General features: G+C 44.0%; 1 protein-coding gene and 1 pseudogene across 12 annotated transcripts in view; both read left to right on the plus strand.

Moving 5' to 3' along the window:
• Atp10b (ATPase phospholipid transporting 10B (putative)) overlaps positions 1–17,471 on the plus strand; it is a 318,086-nt gene that overhangs the window by 267,438 nt on the left and 33,177 nt on the right. For all 12 annotated transcript variants that reach the window (XM_031351453.1, XM_031351452.1, XM_031351454.1 and 9 more), the window contains 5 exons: positions 1,544–1,732; positions 5,161–5,761; positions 7,931–8,040; positions 10,678–10,804; positions 14,067–14,251. In XM_031351453.1, the coding sequence (XP_031207313.1) occupies positions 1,544–1,732; positions 5,161–5,761; positions 7,931–8,040; positions 10,678–10,804; positions 14,067–14,251 (1,212 nt within the window). The remainder of the gene's footprint in view (positions 1–1,543; positions 1,733–5,160; positions 5,762–7,930; positions 8,041–10,677; positions 10,805–14,066; positions 14,252–17,471) is intronic.
• Positions 2,380–2,465, plus strand: LOC116079455 (annotated as a pseudogene).

A 17,471-nucleotide genomic window follows, 5' to 3' on the forward strand; every position in this document is an offset into this window, starting at 1 on the left:
ATTTTGCTAGCCATAAGTTTCCAAATCTACAATTAGAGGTAACGGCACCAAGACAATTGCAGGGATACATGGAGGTGACAGATGTACGGGGGACATATGAAACACTGCATGAATAGGAGCTCTCATTATTAAGAGAAATGGGCTCAGCGTTTAGGTAATGTTGCCTGGTCTGGCTACAGAACTTCAGACAGAGTATTAATGAACCAAACCCCCGTGCCATAACTCCAAAGAAAGACGCTTTGCCTGTTGTACAGGGATCTGATATGTAATTTGGGCTTCACCCTGTCTTACTAAGAGCCAGTGATTAAATCAGCCCACATCTCTGGGCTTTAGTTTAAGACAGGATTACATACATCTCCACACAAATCTGTGACAATCTGGTAGGTGTCACGCAAATGCCCTGAGCTTGGGTAGGTAGAAAGTGCTTCGTAAATGTGAACTACTTTTAGAAGGACAATATTCAAATGCAGAGAAGATGGATAGCACCTATTTCAGAGTGACAGTTCAAATGGAAAGTTCTACAAAAAATGTGAAAAATTGCAAAACTGTGGATCAGCTTCCGCTCAGAAAGTTAAAAAAGAAGATAAAGAGAAAGCAGGTCACTTATCATCTCTGCTTTATCCTGGAGTCAGGATTCTTGGCAAAGGGACCTTGGAGCATTTTGCTAAGCAAAGCTGGCAGCACGATTTAGTGTGGCTTGCCAGGTCAACAGCACTTTCCATCCCATAATGAGCTCAGCTATGCCTTGGCCCACTCCCCTCATCTGCCTTACATGCCTGGGACCTCTGGACAGTGTTAGTGTAGACCCTGCTTCTGTGATTCAGAAGAGGTCACTGTGAGTTGGATAGACTCTAATGAGCAGCTGGCACTTCTGTGGTCATTAAGATCTAGGTGAGACTCTGACAGGCAAGAAAGTATTCTTCTGTTGATGGGACCAGAAGCATAAAAGCAGGTTGTGTGCCCAGATTGCAACAGGTCCCTCTAGGGTCTGCTGGAGGAAAAACTTGTGAAAGGGTGTAGAAGCAGGAGGAGTTGATGATGCTGATGGTGATGATCTAGAGATCTTTTTAGAAGTCAGAAGTTGGAGGAAGAAAGTGGTGTCTTAGGAACATGGCACAGCACATATGCACGTGACAAAAGTGATGTCTTAGAAACACAGCACACGTGCATGTGCAGGGTGAGGAGAGATGAAAGAGCTGAGTGGCAACAATACTAGTATAAAGTTGGTGCAAAAATATACAATTGAGGGCTGGAAGGTCCAGGCTGTACTGGAAGCAAGAGGAGTAAGGAACAAGGGATGAGAAGATGGTGGGTGAGAAGAAATGTTGGGGCCTGGCAACTGATGGCTCCACAGAGCTGACTAACAATGAAGAATCAAATTAAAAATGAGCATTGATCAGTCAGCAGAAGGGAGGAATGTGCCGGATGCAAGACTGCAGAGATCAGTATTATCCTTACCCTAGACAGGCAGAGCCTGCTGAGAGGGACCTCCTTTCCCAGTCCTTTCAGGAAAAGACTTCACTAGGGCTTCTTTCTATTCCAGGAAAAAGATGTAACTCCTGACAAAAACCTCCTGAGCAAGGTGAGAGAGGCTGCCCTATGGCTGGAGACCTCAGATACCAGACCTGCCAAGCCTTCGCACTCCACCACTGCCTCCATTGCTGACTTCTTTCTCGCCCTAACCATCTGCAACTCTGTCATGGTATCCACAACCACTGAGCCCAGAAAGAGGGTAAGGTCCAGTGATGGTTGAGAATGGGGGGGAAGGGGGAGGGAGAACTACAAAGCCAGATGGGAAAGGGGAAACCCCTGATCAGAAAGGCATGATCCTTTGGTGCTAGCTGCAGCGTCATCAGCCCATCGCTGTGAAAGTTGGATCAGCCCTGTGATCTTCCTAGGTCTGTTTCCCTCTTTATAAATTAAATGGGAAAAGTTACACAGCAGCTGTTTGTGCAACCTTCAACCTTGGTCTATCCACCTGTGGGGGCGGGGACTGAGTAAATAGTTATTGAGCATTTGGCTGTGTGCCAGATCCCATGCTAACTACTTTTTCTACATTACTTACAACCATGAAATTTGGAGTGGAATATTTTCTGATTTAACAAGTGAAGTCTGATGTCTTGAGGAACTTAACTTAGAAAGCATGGTTAACACGTGGACACTGTATGGTTCCCAATAATATCCTATCATACTTGAATCTGCTTTTATATAGGGGTTAAAATTAGCTAGCTTGCGTGTTGTGTGCTTTCCTTGAGAACAATGCAGAAACATGGTTATCTACATGAAGTTAAACAATAAAAACTTCTGAGGGTGTATGAGTCTTCAGTTATCTACAGACCCAGCCAAGATCTACAAGTCAGTGAAAAGAATAATGATTTGCCTGCCACTAGAAGCATTGCAGGCATGGCTGCTGTGTCACATGTGCATCAGTAGATGGCAGAGAGGAGTTCTGACCTAGGAACATCTGAATAATTAGTGAGCCTAACATTGCCTGAAAAAAGCAAGCCTGAGATGACCACGAGTCTGTAGCCATGCAGGTCCCTACAGCTCCCAAGATCAGAAGCAAGCCTGAGATTAGAAGAGCCCAATCTCAGACTGAGGGCCATGGGTGGGAGTAAGCCTGGGACAGATAAACCTCACATAGGGCTACTAGGTCAGGCAAGCAAGGAGTGAGCCTGCAATGATCTCCAGACCAGTGCCATGGAGCCTAGACAGGGAGCTAGACTGAGATGACCACCATTCAGACCCTGAACAGTCCTGTGGGAGAATAGGGGAGCAGACCATGCCAGAGATAACCCCTACCTGGCACCAAAATTCACAAGTAGGGCATAGTTTTCCTAAGACTACTCCTGAGATGACTCTAGACACTCAGAGCCCAAGCACCTCTAAGGGGAGGAAGTAAGTGGTGGAGAAACAGAAGGATGAGGGCACAATGAAGAGAGGCAGAACTGGAGACTCTAAGAAGAGAGGCAGAACTGGAGACTCTAAGGTAGTGAGGAACAGCCTGATGTTAGTAGCTGGTGATGCCACCTGGGACCATGGTGGGGCCTTGGGCTATGCTGCCACTGGGTGCCATGTCTGGGTCCATGGCCCTGAAGCAGGAAGGGTCTGTTGCCACCAAAGTCCAGGTAGATATTCCTGGTCTGCTGCCTGAGGACATCTTGATATCTGAGAGCTGCAGATCTGGCTCCACTCCTTGATTGGGCATCTTGGAAGAGCTAGCCCTGGGATCATGAGAGCAGGAGAGCTGTCCCTGCCCCTCACCAGCAGCAGCACTTGGAAGGCTCATGTGGATAGCATAGTGGAGTTGAACCTGATGGCAGGGGTGCAGGTGAGCTGGCCTGATGGTGTGAGAATGGGAGAGCTGGTCCCACAATTTGTTTGCTGTGCAGTAACATCGAGAGGGAAAGATGAACCCTCTTGCCCCTTGCCATCTATGGCAGGCAGAACACCTGGCCCTGAGATCATCAGAGTGGGAGACCTAACCATACCCCTCACCAGCTGTAGTACTTGGAAGGACAGGCCCTGTACCTCACCTGGGTAGCAAGGTAGACCTGGCCCTGAGTGTGGGCATTACAGGTGAGCCAGCCCCCAGGACTTGAGTGTAAGAGAACCAGCCCTCTCCTATGCTATTCAGTGGTGTCAGAGAGGAAGAGATCTTCCCACCTCCCTTTTCCTTTTAACACTGGTGTTGGGCAGGAGAGTTGGCACCAATGGAGTCTTTAAAACAGAAGAGCTGAACCTGTTCCTCACCTGAGCATCTCAGTAGAGCTGACCCTGGATGTGGCAGTTGAGGGTGAGCCAGATTCAAGGGTGTGAGTGTGAGAGAGCTGTCCCTGCCTCTTGTCTTCTGGGCAGTGGCACAGGTGAGGGAGAGATGCCCTTCTCCCCTCCCTTATCCCTTACCATCTATGGTAGGCAGGAGAGCTGAACCCTGGACCATGAGAGTGGCAGAGCTGGCCAAATCCCCTGTCTCAGGCCCAGATCCAGGGCTTTGAATTGGCCCACCCCAACATCTACCCCATCAATGGAGTGCATAACGGGGCCCAGTCATACAGATCCAAAACTACAGGATCTCCATGACACAGGGCAACAACAGGATATCTGAGCGGAGTCCCAGTGCAGTTCCAGTGTTGATAGAGTAGCAGAAGCCAGAGGTCTCATTCCTAACCAACAAGTCATTGCAATAAACATTTGCAAGCAAGGAAGTGTGGACAAAATGGTATGTTGTGAGGCACACTGTGACATACTATAGCTTCCACAATGAGATTTTTTTTTCTCTGTTGTTGGGGCGGTTGCAAGGATGGAGGATGGATATGAGGGAAGAGGGAAATGAATGGTATTAGGGTACATGAAGTAGAATTCACAAAGAACCAATAAAAAGTTTTTAAAAACAATGATTTGGTACAGCTTGTGGCTCCAAAACCAAGAAAACAGGATTCACTAGACTATAAATTCCTCTCGTTATGCCGAGATTTCAAACCACCCAGAAAAATCACCTCATAATCAAACATTTTCAGTGGTATATAGGAGGCAGAAAGCATTATCTGAACAAGCAACTATTTTTGAGAATTATTTTGGGAAAGCTAGCATCCAACCTCAGTTTTCAAGTTAATGAGAAGACTGGCACTAGCTCATAGCTCCGAGCTAATTGCTGGACCCAGACTCAAAACTGAGTCCCAACTCTATTACCAAAACACTGAGGTATCATGGCAAATCTATTCAACATCTGGGTGCCTGGTTCTCACACCCATACTAACGGTAGCCCATTGAATTTCAGGGAAAATTGAATGTGACGATTCACACAGAGAGAAAGCAGCCTACCATATGATTAACTGAGAGAAAGGGTACTGTAGAGAATCCCACTTTCACGTCTTTGTTTCTTTCCACCATGACCAGAGTAGGATGTTTGTAAACTATATGAGTATATGCCACACCTAGAAGGTCAGGCACAGGAGGAAACCTCTGAGCTAGCACCCTCTTTGTTTAGGTGGATAGGCTGAGATCCACAGAACACAAGGGTCGGTCTATAACCATGCTACAGATCTATGTATGACCAGAAGACCCAAATAATGCTCTGAGGGCAGAACTATTTTCATCTTCTGTATAAGGCAGCTTGCATGCTGAGATTACTGTTGCACCTTCTTCACTCAATCACAGGTTACCACTCCACCAGCCAACAAGGCTCTGGGGACATCCTTGGAGAAGATTCAGCAGCTCTTCCAAAGGCTGAAGCTTTTGAGTCTCAGCCAATCATTCTCATCCACGGCCCCCTCTGACACAGATCTAGGAGAGAGTCTGGGGCCCAACATGCCTGCCATAGACTCCGATGAGAAAGATGACGCATCTGTGTGTAGCGGAGACTGTTCCACGGACGGTGGCTACCGGAGCAGCACATGGGAGCAGGGTGACATCCTGGGGTCCGAATCAGGCACTTCTCTGGAGGAAGGGCTGGAGGCTCCAGCTCTCAGCCAAGACGGACCAGAGCTGTGCTACGAGGCTGAAAGCCCTGATGAGGCAGCCCTAGTACACGCAGCCCATGCCTACAGTTTCACACTAGTGTCTAGGACTCCCGAGCAGGTGACTGTGCGTCTACCCCAGGGTGTCTGCCTCACCTTTGACCTCCTTTTCACACTGGGCTTTGACTCTGTCCGGAAGAGAATGTCAGTAGTGGTGAGGCACCCAGTGACAGGTGAGATCATCGTCTACACCAAGGGTGCTGACTCGGTTATCATGGACCTGCTGGAAGATCCAGCCAGTGGTGAGTTCCCATCATTGGGCCTGGGAACACAAGTGCTATAGTCCTAGAGGCAATGTGGAACCGTGACAAGGAACCCAAGTTAAAAGTCACTTACTCTAACGTTCCATTGGAACCCAAGCCCATGAGATACTCTCAAGATAAGGTCCTTAGAACACACTGAATTTTCCAACACCTTAACTTAGAGAATTGGGGTGTTCACTAAAATATTCAAGACTCTGTAGAGTCTTTTAAAAGAGAAGTCATTTTATCTTCCTGTTTCCCAGTTTCCAGGTTTCTACACTCATTAAAATATTCATTAGCCATACCCATATCCAGGCTTCTTTCTACCAAAACATCCATTAGTCACATCATAGAGCACACTTGTGGTCCCTCAAGTGTCCCTCTTTATTATCATTTTCCCCAGTGCCCACCCCCACCAAGATGGGTTTTTATAAACTTGCACGGGGCCAGAAAAAAAAAAAAAAAAGCTCCAAAGTCCCTATGTATCAGCGTCCAATTTTGGAGAAGCATGAATTGGTGTGCAGCCGCATCCTGATTGCTAACAAGGAGAAGACAGTGATAGGGTTATGATTCTCCCAGGATAGTGGATCCCAGCCAAGCTTCAGAATTGCCCAGGCAGCCCAGAGCCTCCAGCCTTATCAGCTGTGGATCACAGCCAAGAGGTTCATGGGGACTGATTAGTGTTTAGAATGAGAAGGGAGCTAATTAGTTCTCTTCATCCCCAGACTCTGGCAGACAAGTGCTTCTGAGCTGAGGAAGCCGTAGCACTCTGGGCAACAGAGCCACGTTGCCCTGGAGATGTTTGTTTATTCCTTCTTCACCTGTGCAGAAATGGGTTGGAGATGCTGCCAATAAAAACCACAATCGCAGCATGACTGTCTTAAGAAAGAGACAACGCTTTGAAAGGAAGAGGAGAAATAAGATCAAATTTAGTGTATTTGTGGTGTTTGATCATTCACTTTGACTCTGAGGTTCCTAGCAACCTGGTGGGGAAAATTCCAAGGGCTCACAAGGGTGAGACTCAAAAGGGATGGTTTTTGAAGACAAGATATTGCAGGGTTCAATTCCACATTGCTTATATAAAAGACTGTACTTAGGTCATATGATCAATGAGGAAATAATAATTGAAAAGATGTTTATATTGTATAAAGATATATTTATTGGGCTTCCTTGTACTTAGCGAGACCACTATTAGAAACTATATTTTTAGCTTGGCATTGTATAATGGAATGGGTGTGGTGTTCAAATTCTATTCACTCCTGAGAATCTCTCTAAAACCTCTGTGCAGCACTGGTCAGGCATTCTAAAGGCTACCTTGCTCAGATTTACAGTGCTGTAATTGATGACTGATGCCTATCACAGTTTAGATGAACAAAAGGACAGTATCAGGTCCTGTGCCTTTCCAACCAGCTCAGCCCTAAACCATCTTTACTGTCTAATAGAGAAAAAGAAATGGTTTCAGAGAGAAATAAGCTATATAGAACTTTAACACAGGAATTTTTGAACAAGGGAGTGAGGTATTTTTCACACTAAACTTACAGGAAATGCAAAAGCTAATTTTTTTTTGAACACCATCCTTCCTATTGGAAAAAAAAAAAAAAAAGCCTACGTCAGCAAACCCAGTGCTCTGAAGAAGTCCACTAATGAGAGCCAGGTTTGCAGCTGTCTTGGAACTGAGCTTGACAAGAACTAAAGTAGATGACAGGGAGGATGATGGGTTGTCTAAGTTTCAGAGAAGAGTTTGCAAAGTTGGGTGGCTCTCCAAGCAAGGCTGGCTACTGAAAATATACCTTGGGTACCAAGAAGACTGAAATGCCTAGCTCCCTACCCTCCACCTAACAATAGCATTGTATTAACTTTCTAGGCAGTTGTCTTGTAAGAAGATTTAGTTGAACAATTTCTTCAGTTACCTCCTTTCCTTAAGTAGCACTTTTTCCAGTCAGGCTTTTGAAGAAAAGCTCTAAGAAGCAGACAGTGTGAGGACTCATAGAATTCTCATTTTCCAAGGCAGTCTGTCATCCATAGACCTCTTGCATGTTCTTAGGGAGGGCTAGAAAGCGGACGCCTCTCTTATGGCTGTTGTAGCTAACTGGGAAGGCTCCAGGGAGTTGAGGGTGAAGCTCCCCAAGCACTTGCCCATGGCTTAAAAGAGAAACAACTATTTGACAGTGAGTGATACACATGTGGAAAAGAAGCTGAAGAGAATCCGGGCCCGAACCCAAAAACATCTGGACTTGTATGCAAGAGATGGCCTTCGAACCTTGTGCATTGCTAAGAAGGTGAGAACTGAAGCCTGCTGGCATGCTCCAAATGTTGGCAGTAGCTGAATGGCCTTCGTCCACTTTCAGTGTGTGTGTGTGTGTGTGTGTGTGTGTGTGTGTGTGTGTGTGTGTGTTTACCTCATTCACTCCCAACTTATTTTTTGAGACATAGTCTCTCATTGAACCTGGAGCTTCACTGAATGTCCAGCAAGCCCCAGGAATCCCCCAGTCTCTAGAGCCTCCACAGAACTGAGCTTACAAGCAGGTCTTCAAGCTTACATGGTAAGCACTTTACTGACTTTTCCACCTCCCCAAATGTTCATTCATTCCCTCTCTCTCTCCTCTCTCTTCTCTCCTCTCTCCTCTCTCCTTTCTCCTCTCTCCTCTCTCCTCTCTCCTCTCTCCTCTCTCCTCTCTCCTCTCTCCTCTCTCCCTCTCCCTCCCTCCCTCCGCCTCTCTCCCCCCCTCTTTCTCTTTGTTTCTTGGCTATCGACTCTAGGACCATGCACATATATTAAATAAGGACTCCACCACTAGGCTATATCTCCAGCCCTTGCTTGCTGGTGGTGTTTATATTCTTAGTCACTTTTTGAAGCAGAATCTCACTGAGTTGTCCAAGCAAGCCTTGAACTTGTGATCACCTGCCTCAACTTTCTAAGTCACTAGGATTATGGTTCTGCATCACACCTGGCTAGATTTAACTATTCTGACGCAAGACCAAAAATCTATGATTGTGACAATTTTGCTGAGGCAGAAACCTGAACATAAAATCTAGATAGCTGTGCCTTTAACCATTCTCTATCTTTATTATATGTGGAATGGGCGGCCTGCAACCCATAAAATTATTTATTTATTTATATTTATTCTTTGAAAATTTTGTGCATGTACCCAAGGTATCTTGATCCTTTACACCCATTCATGAATACAATTTTATCTTCAAAATAGTCTTTTAAATGTTTGAGTTATTTGTCTAAATTAAGATTTGGAGAGGGGATGTATGTGTATGTATGTGTTCACATGAAAGAAATCTAGCATTCTGGTTTCCGTTGAGAATCTGAGTCTTCACTGATGGCACCTATTTTCATAACAATGTAACAGCTGACCCCTGTGATGAGGATGTGTTCAGCTATGAGCTGATGGTGCCTACAGTCCTCACCATTAGCTATTGCTTTACCCTTGGCTGTGATGTGGCCATACAGATCCCTTGCTCTCAGATACTTGGCTTTGCAGCACCTACAAAAGAGGTAGGAAAGGGAGACAGAGCAAGGGCATCCAATGAGACGTGTAATATCTGGTAGGAATGCCATGATGCTCACACATTTTTAGGTGGCCACAATCAGTTTCTCTTCTATAGACTCCCAAGGCTGCTCATCTGATTCATAGAGATTAAATATACTCATTTTGAAACCAGGCCCATCTGGGTACAAGTCCCAATCTCACTGTTTTTTGACGTGTCTTTAGGATAGCTTATGACAGTATAACTATACCCTTACCATTGTATGTTTTCCATAAGTCTGTGTCTATTGCATCTCCTGTTATACACTGTACATTCCTCAGATGCAAAAGACCTACTTGTAGCCCAGAATGGTGGTGCATGCCTTTAATCCTAGCACTTAAGAAGCAGAGACAGATCTCTGTGAGTCCCAAGCCAGCCAAGGCTACATTGTGAGGTCCTGTCTCAAAACAAGCAAATAAAAAAGACCTGTGTCCCCTTCATTTTCCCTATAGTGCCACACAGAAGGACTTCATTAATATTTTGTGCTTGTGTAAAAGGACTATTCGTTTATAAAAAGAGAATGCATACATAGAACCTGAGGGGCCAAAGATGCTCTGGGACTCCAAAGTAGAAAAACATAGTGTCTCTTGATATTTGACACTCTGCCTGATGGATTGATCTACAAGCTGTGGAAAATATGGCTGCTGCTTTCTTGGTGCACTACTGAATCAGAAATGGGGTCAAGTTCAATGCTGTTTCATAGCGCTTAACCTTCTCTTCCTCGTGACTCCCAGGATTGAGTCCTTTTTAAATATTTTTATTAACTCCTTCAGAATTTCATACAATATGTTTTTACCATATTCACCCCCTCTAACTCATCACCCTAACTTCTGCTGTAACTGTCCTCACTCCTACCCCCATAATACTATGTCTTTCTTTTGTTATGTAATAGCCTTCATATTGTCCATATTCTGGGCATAAGGCTATCCACTGCAGTATGGACTTCTTGATTCTTACCTTACATGTCAGCTGTCAGTAAGACCTCACCATCCAACAGAGAGCAAGCCTCTTCTCCAGTTACTCTCCACCAACAACAGCCTCTATAGTACTGCCCTTTTCACTGTTTGCACAGTACTACTTGAAGTGAACTAGTCGTTTAAGTCACTTCCCTGACTAAATCATCTCACCCTCCATCAGCATATTACCTGTAGCATCCTGATACCTGAGCATAGTAGGGACTCAGCAGATGTTTGGTGATCATGGGACATAAGGTTTAATCTCGCATCAATTTATGCATTCAAAATATCACTATGGAGAATTCCATGCCCAATTCTTTTGAAGTCCACACAGACTTAGTGGAGGCCAGCATATCAGGAACAAGGAGGAATCCCATATGCTGATCCATTCAAGGTTACTGATAATCCTGTCCTGACTCCTAGGTTGTAGATGAGGAGGACTTCCAGAGGTGGGCCAGTTTCCGGCGTGAAGCTGAGGCATCCCTTGACAACCGAGAGGAGCTTCTGATGGAGACAGCCCAGCACCTGGAGAATCACCTCACTTTACTCGGTAACTAAAAATAAGACATCCATACATTCAAAACAAAGAGAGACGAATGCTACAAGTTAGGAAAAGAACTCTTGGCCAGGTTTCTGATGCTGCTACAGTTTTGTCTCAATTAGAAGCCTTCCCTGGGTTTTTCCAGATATTTGGCATAATTGGACCATGCCAGCAACCAGCCTTGTTTCCTGGGGTTCTCCTGAGAGCATTCCTGGATTCCCTGCTAGAAGAAGCTCATGAGTTTGGCTTCTTCCAGAACAGCAAACTCCTCTGCCTAATCAAATGCTTGTTGTAGACCTACTGTGTGCACCAAGTTGTACACCTACTATGTTCATGCTAGACTTTGCTGCTGGAGTAAAAAATGAAAATCACAGCCTCCACCTTCCCATAGCTCAGAATCTAGCCTGGATTAGTAAGCAAGTCATATCATCACTCAGGAAGTGACAGGAGCTGGAACAGAAGATGTACAGACAGGGTATAAATGCAAAATAGGAGGTACCAACTCACAATGGGGCCAAGAGGGTTTGGAAAGGCCATTAGTTGAAAAGAAAAAGATAAGTTATTCAGAAAAAGGAGGGAGTGTTCAGGACAGAGTATAGGGTCTAAATGAAAGACAAGAAGTGAGATCTGAGGAGAAGTGGAAATGTCACAGGTCCGCTTTAGCTGGACTACAGAATGTGAAGGAGAACTGAGAGGAGGTGAGAGGGGCCAGAGGATCGCAATTAATGAAGGGCCATGTAAATCATATGCTATATATCCATGGAGTACTTAAGTAAAATCACCAGGGCTACTGCTATATAAAGGGTAGGCTGATGTTCCAGGGGCAAGAGGAGAAGTGCTGTGACTGGTTAGGAGACAGGTTGGGTGTCTGTAGAAAGAAGAACATTGCAGAGCTAAAAAGTGAAAGGCTTTGCTTAAGAAAATGAATCTCCTCCTGTCTTGAGAGAGATGCCCTTGTCTTTAATCACTCTGAGGCCACCAGGATAGAAGAGAAACAGGAGGAGTTTAGGTTTAGGGGGTCTTTAGCAGAACCCCCTTCTAAAAAGACACACAAAAGACATAAAGGAATTAGGGGTGTGCACTGGCCACTAAGCCAAAAGCCATCTTTTATTGCTACAAGATGGTGAGGCCTTGACACCTAAATGGTAGCAGCAGATTAGTTGCACAGCCTTCAAACAGAGCTTTTTTACTCTTTAGCTCCTTCTGCCTCTTGCCTTGTGCATTGTCTACAGGGGACTATGTTTGCTGCCTCATAAGCCCTGACACTTCTAAAGCTGGAAATGAGAATTGTTTTTACAAGAACCAGAAGACAGCTAGTGCAGAGTAGTCTACGCACCATACAAGGCCACAGGCGGTCACCCCATCTGGGGCTCCCACCACTCTCTTACCTTCTGTGTATGCTTTTGACTAGCTCAGGGTAGCACCAAGTCTCAGCTGCGGAAGATATTTATTCATCAGCTGGCTCTGCTGAAGGCCTCACTTGTCAAAGCCTGTCAACTTCCCTGGCTAGGAGAGGCCTTCACAACCTTCCTGTTTCATTTTCTCTTTCACACAAATAAATGTGGTTTTCCTCTTCCCTCCACACAGCCTCCCTGTACTGTAAATCGATTTCCTGAGCTCACCTTGCAGGCTAAGCCTCACAGAGAAAGATGATATTTAAGTCATCACTGCCCACAGAGTTGTTTACCTATATATCTGTACCTGAAATACAAAACAGGCACATTTGAAGACAGACGGGTCCCTTTCTTTACCTCAAGGTGGCTAGGAAATGTGACTTGAAGGCAGAACCCTGTGACCACCAAAAAATGCCACATGGCCTTCACACCAAGTCTCAAAATACAAGTTGTTTTTTTAATATTCAGCCAATGTAACTGCCTTGCCAACGTTTCACCACCCTGGATTGTTCAAAGAAACAAAACCTTTGCTTGTACCCTCAGTGAAATGGTTAGCCATTAGTGTGTGGCCTGGAATGAATATCATTTCAAATGCAGATTGCATTTTTGACTAAGCACTTAGCAACTATTTAATATATGGATTTGTATTCATCAGGGTTGAGGCAAAGCTCAAGATCATCCACAGATGATGGCACCTGCATGTCTAATGGTGTCATGAATAGTAGCAAAAACAAATGGGAGTTCCTATTAATTCTGCTGTGATCTGCATCTCAGCAAGTTTCTGCCTCATCTCATCAATATTCACTGCCTTGTGTCACTACCGGCCACCACCAGGTCCCCTTTGCACTCCTGCTTAGTCCCTGAGAATCTCTCATCCTGAATCTCCAGTTTCCAATCTGCTCTTCAGAATGATCTGAAAATGCCCACCTGATCCTGCCCCTCCCCTTTCACAGCTTTCTTTGCTGCCCAATAAGCTGTATATCCCTCAAGGCCCTGATATGACTCCAGAACCTATTTTCCTTCTCTCTCACACTCCTTCTGACTTCTTTCCAGTCATCTCCTACTCTGAATTCTAGGCCTTCGCACCTGTTGGTCCCTCTACCTGGAATGTTCCTTTACCTCTGCCATTGATCTTCCTGGTCTGAACAGAAACGATCTTTCATCAACAAAACTTTTCCTTGACTTTCAAGGTGAAGCTCTGCATCCACTTGTAAAGCACTCAGTTCTTGCCATGTAGCTCATTTACAAACCTTCATCCAATATCTTAAGTTCTGGGCAGGTAGCAATTATCCTAACTAGGGTTACTAGTACTGCGATGAAACACCATGACCACAAGCAAGTTAAGGAAGAATGGGTTTATTTGGTTTATGTTTCCACATTACTGTTCATCATTGAAGGAAGTCAAGGCAGGAACTCAAATAAGGCAGGAACCTGGAGGCCGGGGTTGGGGGGGAGTGATACAGGGAGCAGGAGAAATCCAGCTTACTGGATTGTTCCTCATGGCTAATTGAGCCTGTTTTCTTATAGAACCCAGAACCACCACCCCAGAGGTGGCCACACACACAATAAGCAATGCTGGACTGGGCTTACTCACATCAATCACTAATTAACAAAATGCCCTATAGGCTTGCCTACAGCTCAGTCTTACAGAGTCATCTTCTCAATTGGGGTTCCCTTCTCCAAAATGATTCTAGTCTGAGTCAAGTTACCATAAAATTAGCCAGCATAGCAATCATCTTTACCTAGTTCCTGGTTGTATCCAGTGTGCACATACTAATACAAAGAACATATTTGATTAACAGCTGTGTAATGCTGTGGGAGAAGAAAGCTGCCACACATTTGACCTAACTGTGCTTCCGTATGCTTGGTGTTTCCAGGAGCCACTGGGATTGAAGACCGACTCCAAGAAGGGGTTCCAGATACCATCTCTGCACTTCGGGAGGCTGGAATCCAGCTCTGGGTTCTGACGGGAGATAAACAGGAGACAGCAGTCAATATCGCATATTCCTGCAAACTGCTGGATCAGACTGACACTGTGTACTCCATTAACACAGAGAATCAGGTAAGGCCAAGGAGGGATCAAATGCTGATATACATAGCAGCCCCTCAGCCAACTCTCTAGATCTTGGATCTCAGAAGATCTGAAAGACATGCAGCCCAGCATCCAATAATCCATCCACATACTTAGTAAACAGGTCATTTTGATGTTGCTAACTTATCAGAAAGTTTGAGCCTCCCTAGTTTACAGGTAAGGACATCAAAAACCACAAAGGGTCAGTCTCCTGCCCAACAGCTTTCCCCTGCTAGTCAGCTAGTCGAGACACCAAATCTAGAATTCTACTCTCTTGCCAGGCTAGTGTAAGTTATAAATACCACACCCTCTTACTCAATTGTCAGTATCTTGCTGGTTAAGATTAACCCACCTATTGAAAAGTTTCGAGGATCCTTCCTGTTTCTGTCTGTACTGGAAGTTGATCCCGTACCACCTATACCACAGTGCTACTTATCCAAATACCGCCTGGAAAGAGCTGGTCTCCCAGGAGTGCTGACACACCTGTGAGCACAGGTAAGACCACCACTTCTGCTCAAATTTCTGGCCCAAGAGGGACCCTCCCAGAGCCATCAGGACACAGGAACCAAGGAACAGCTGAGGACAAGATCCTTCCAGTTGCATCTTCCAGCACCCCAGAGCTGAAGCTGTGTCACAGCTCTCCATACCCAAATTCCTCCTGGAGAGAATGGATCTCCCAAAAGTACTGACACACAGGCTTGCAGGAGGAACAAGCCATAGTCAAAGACAGCAAAACCAGCTAACACCAGAGATAACCAGATGGCAAGAGGCCAGGGCAACAACATAAGCAACAGGAACAAAGGCTACTTGGCATCATCAGAACCCATTTCTCCCACCACAGCGAGCCCTAGATACCCCAACACGTGAGAAAAGCAAGACTCTGATTTAAAATCAAATTTCATGATGATGATAGAGGACTTTAAGAAGGAAATAAATAACTTCCTTAAAGTAATACAGAACACAGGTAAACAGCAAGAAACCCTTAAAGAGCAAACACAAAAATCCCTTAAAGAATTATAGGAAAACACAACCCAACAGGTGAAGGAATTGAACAAAGTCATCAAGAATCTAAAAATGGAAATAGAAACAATAAAGAAATCACAAAGGGAGACAACCCTGGAAATAGAAAATCTAAGAAAGAGATCAGGAGTCACAGATGCAAGCATCGCCAACAGAATACAAGAAATAAAAGAGAAAATATCAGGTGCAGAAGATACCATTGACACAACAGTCAAAGAAAATGAAAAAAGGCAAAAAGCTCCTAACCCAAAAATATCTGGGAAATCCAGGATACAATGAGAAGACCAAACCTAAGGATAATTGGTATAGAGGAGAGTGAAGATTCCCAACTTAAAGGGTCAGTAAATATCTTCAACAAAATTATACAAGAAAACTTCCCTAACCTAAAGAAAGACTTGCCCATGAACATACAAGAAGCCTACAGAACTCCAAATAGATTGGACCAGAAAAGAAATTCCTTCCATCGCATAATAGTAAAAACACCAAATGTACAAAACAAAAAAGAATATTAAAAGCAATAAGGGAAAAAGGTCAAATAACATATAAAGGCAGACCTACCAGAATTACACCAGACTTCTCACCAGAGACTCTGACAGCTAGAAGATCCTGGGCAGATATTATACAGACCCTAAGAGAACATAAATGCCAGCCCAGGCTGCTATACCCAGCAAAACTCTCAATTACCATAGATGGAAAAAGCAAGATATTCCATGACAAAACCAAATTTACACAATATCTTTCCACAAATCCAGCCCTACAAGGGATAATAGATGGAAAATGCTAACATAAGGAAGGAAACTACACCATAGAAAAAGCAAGAAAGTAATCTTCTTTCAACAAACCCAAAAGAAGATAGCAACACAAACATAAAAATAACATCAAAAATAACAGGAGGCAACAATCACTATTCCTTAATATCTCTTAACATCAATGGGCTCAATTCCCCAATAAAAAGACAAAGACTAACAGACTGGATATGTAAACAGGACCAGCATTTTGCTGCATACAGGAAATGCACCTCAGTGTCAAAGACAAACACTATCTCAGAATAAAGGCCTGAAAAACAATTTTCCATGCAAATGGTCCCAAGAGACAAGCTGGAGTAGCCATTCTAATATCAAATAAAATCAACTTTCAACCAAAAGTTATCAAAAAGGATAAGGAAGGGATACTTCATACTCATCAAAGGAAAAATCTACCAAGAAGAACTCTCAATTCTGAACATCTATGCTCCAAATACAAGGACACCCACATTCATAAAAGAAGCTTTACTAAAGCTCAAAGCAAACAGTGCACCTCACACAATAATAGTGGGAGAATTCAACACCCCACTCTCATCAATGGACAGATCATGGAAACACAAACTAAACAGAGACATATTGAAACTAACAGAAGTTATGGACTAAAAGGATTTAACAGATATCTATAGAGCATTTCATCCTAAAACAAAAGAATATACCTTCTTCTCAGCACCTCATGGTACCTCCTCTAAAACTGACCATATAATCAGTCACAAAACAGGCCACAACAGATACAAGAAGACTGAAATAATCCCATGCCTCCTATCAGATCAGCACAAACTAAAGCTGGTCTTCAATAGCAACAAAAACAACAGAAATCCCATATACACATAGAAGCTTAACAATGCTCTACTCAGTGATAACTTGGTTAAGGAAAAAAGAAAGAAAGAAATTAAAAACTTTAGAATTTAATGAAAATGAAGACATCATACCAAATCTTATGGGACACAATAAAAGCAGTGCTAAGAGGAAAACTCATAGATTTGAGTGCCTCCAAAAAGAAACTGGAGAGAACATACACTAGCAGCTTGACAGCACACCTGGAAGCTCTAGAACAAAAAGAAGCAAATAGACATAAGAGGAGTAGGTGGCAGGAAGTAATCAAACTCAGGGCTGAAATCAACCAAGTAGAAACAAAAAGAACTATACAAAGAATCAACAAAACCAGGAGCTGGCTCTTTGAGAAAATCAACAAGATAGATAAACTCTTAGCCAGACTAAGCAGAATGTACAGAGACAATATCCAAATTAACAAAATCAGAAATGAAAAGGTATATATAACAACAAAAACTGAGGAAATTCAAAAAATCATCAGATCCAACTACAACACCTTTATTCAGCAAAACTGGAAAATCTGGTTGAAATGGACAATTTTCTAGACAAATCCAAAT

This window comes from Mastomys coucha, unplaced genomic scaffold (genome assembly GCF_008632895.1).
Source record: "Mastomys coucha isolate ucsf_1 unplaced genomic scaffold, UCSF_Mcou_1 pScaffold5, whole genome shotgun sequence".
Taxonomy (NCBI): Eukaryota; Metazoa; Chordata; class Mammalia; order Rodentia; family Muridae; genus Mastomys; species Mastomys coucha.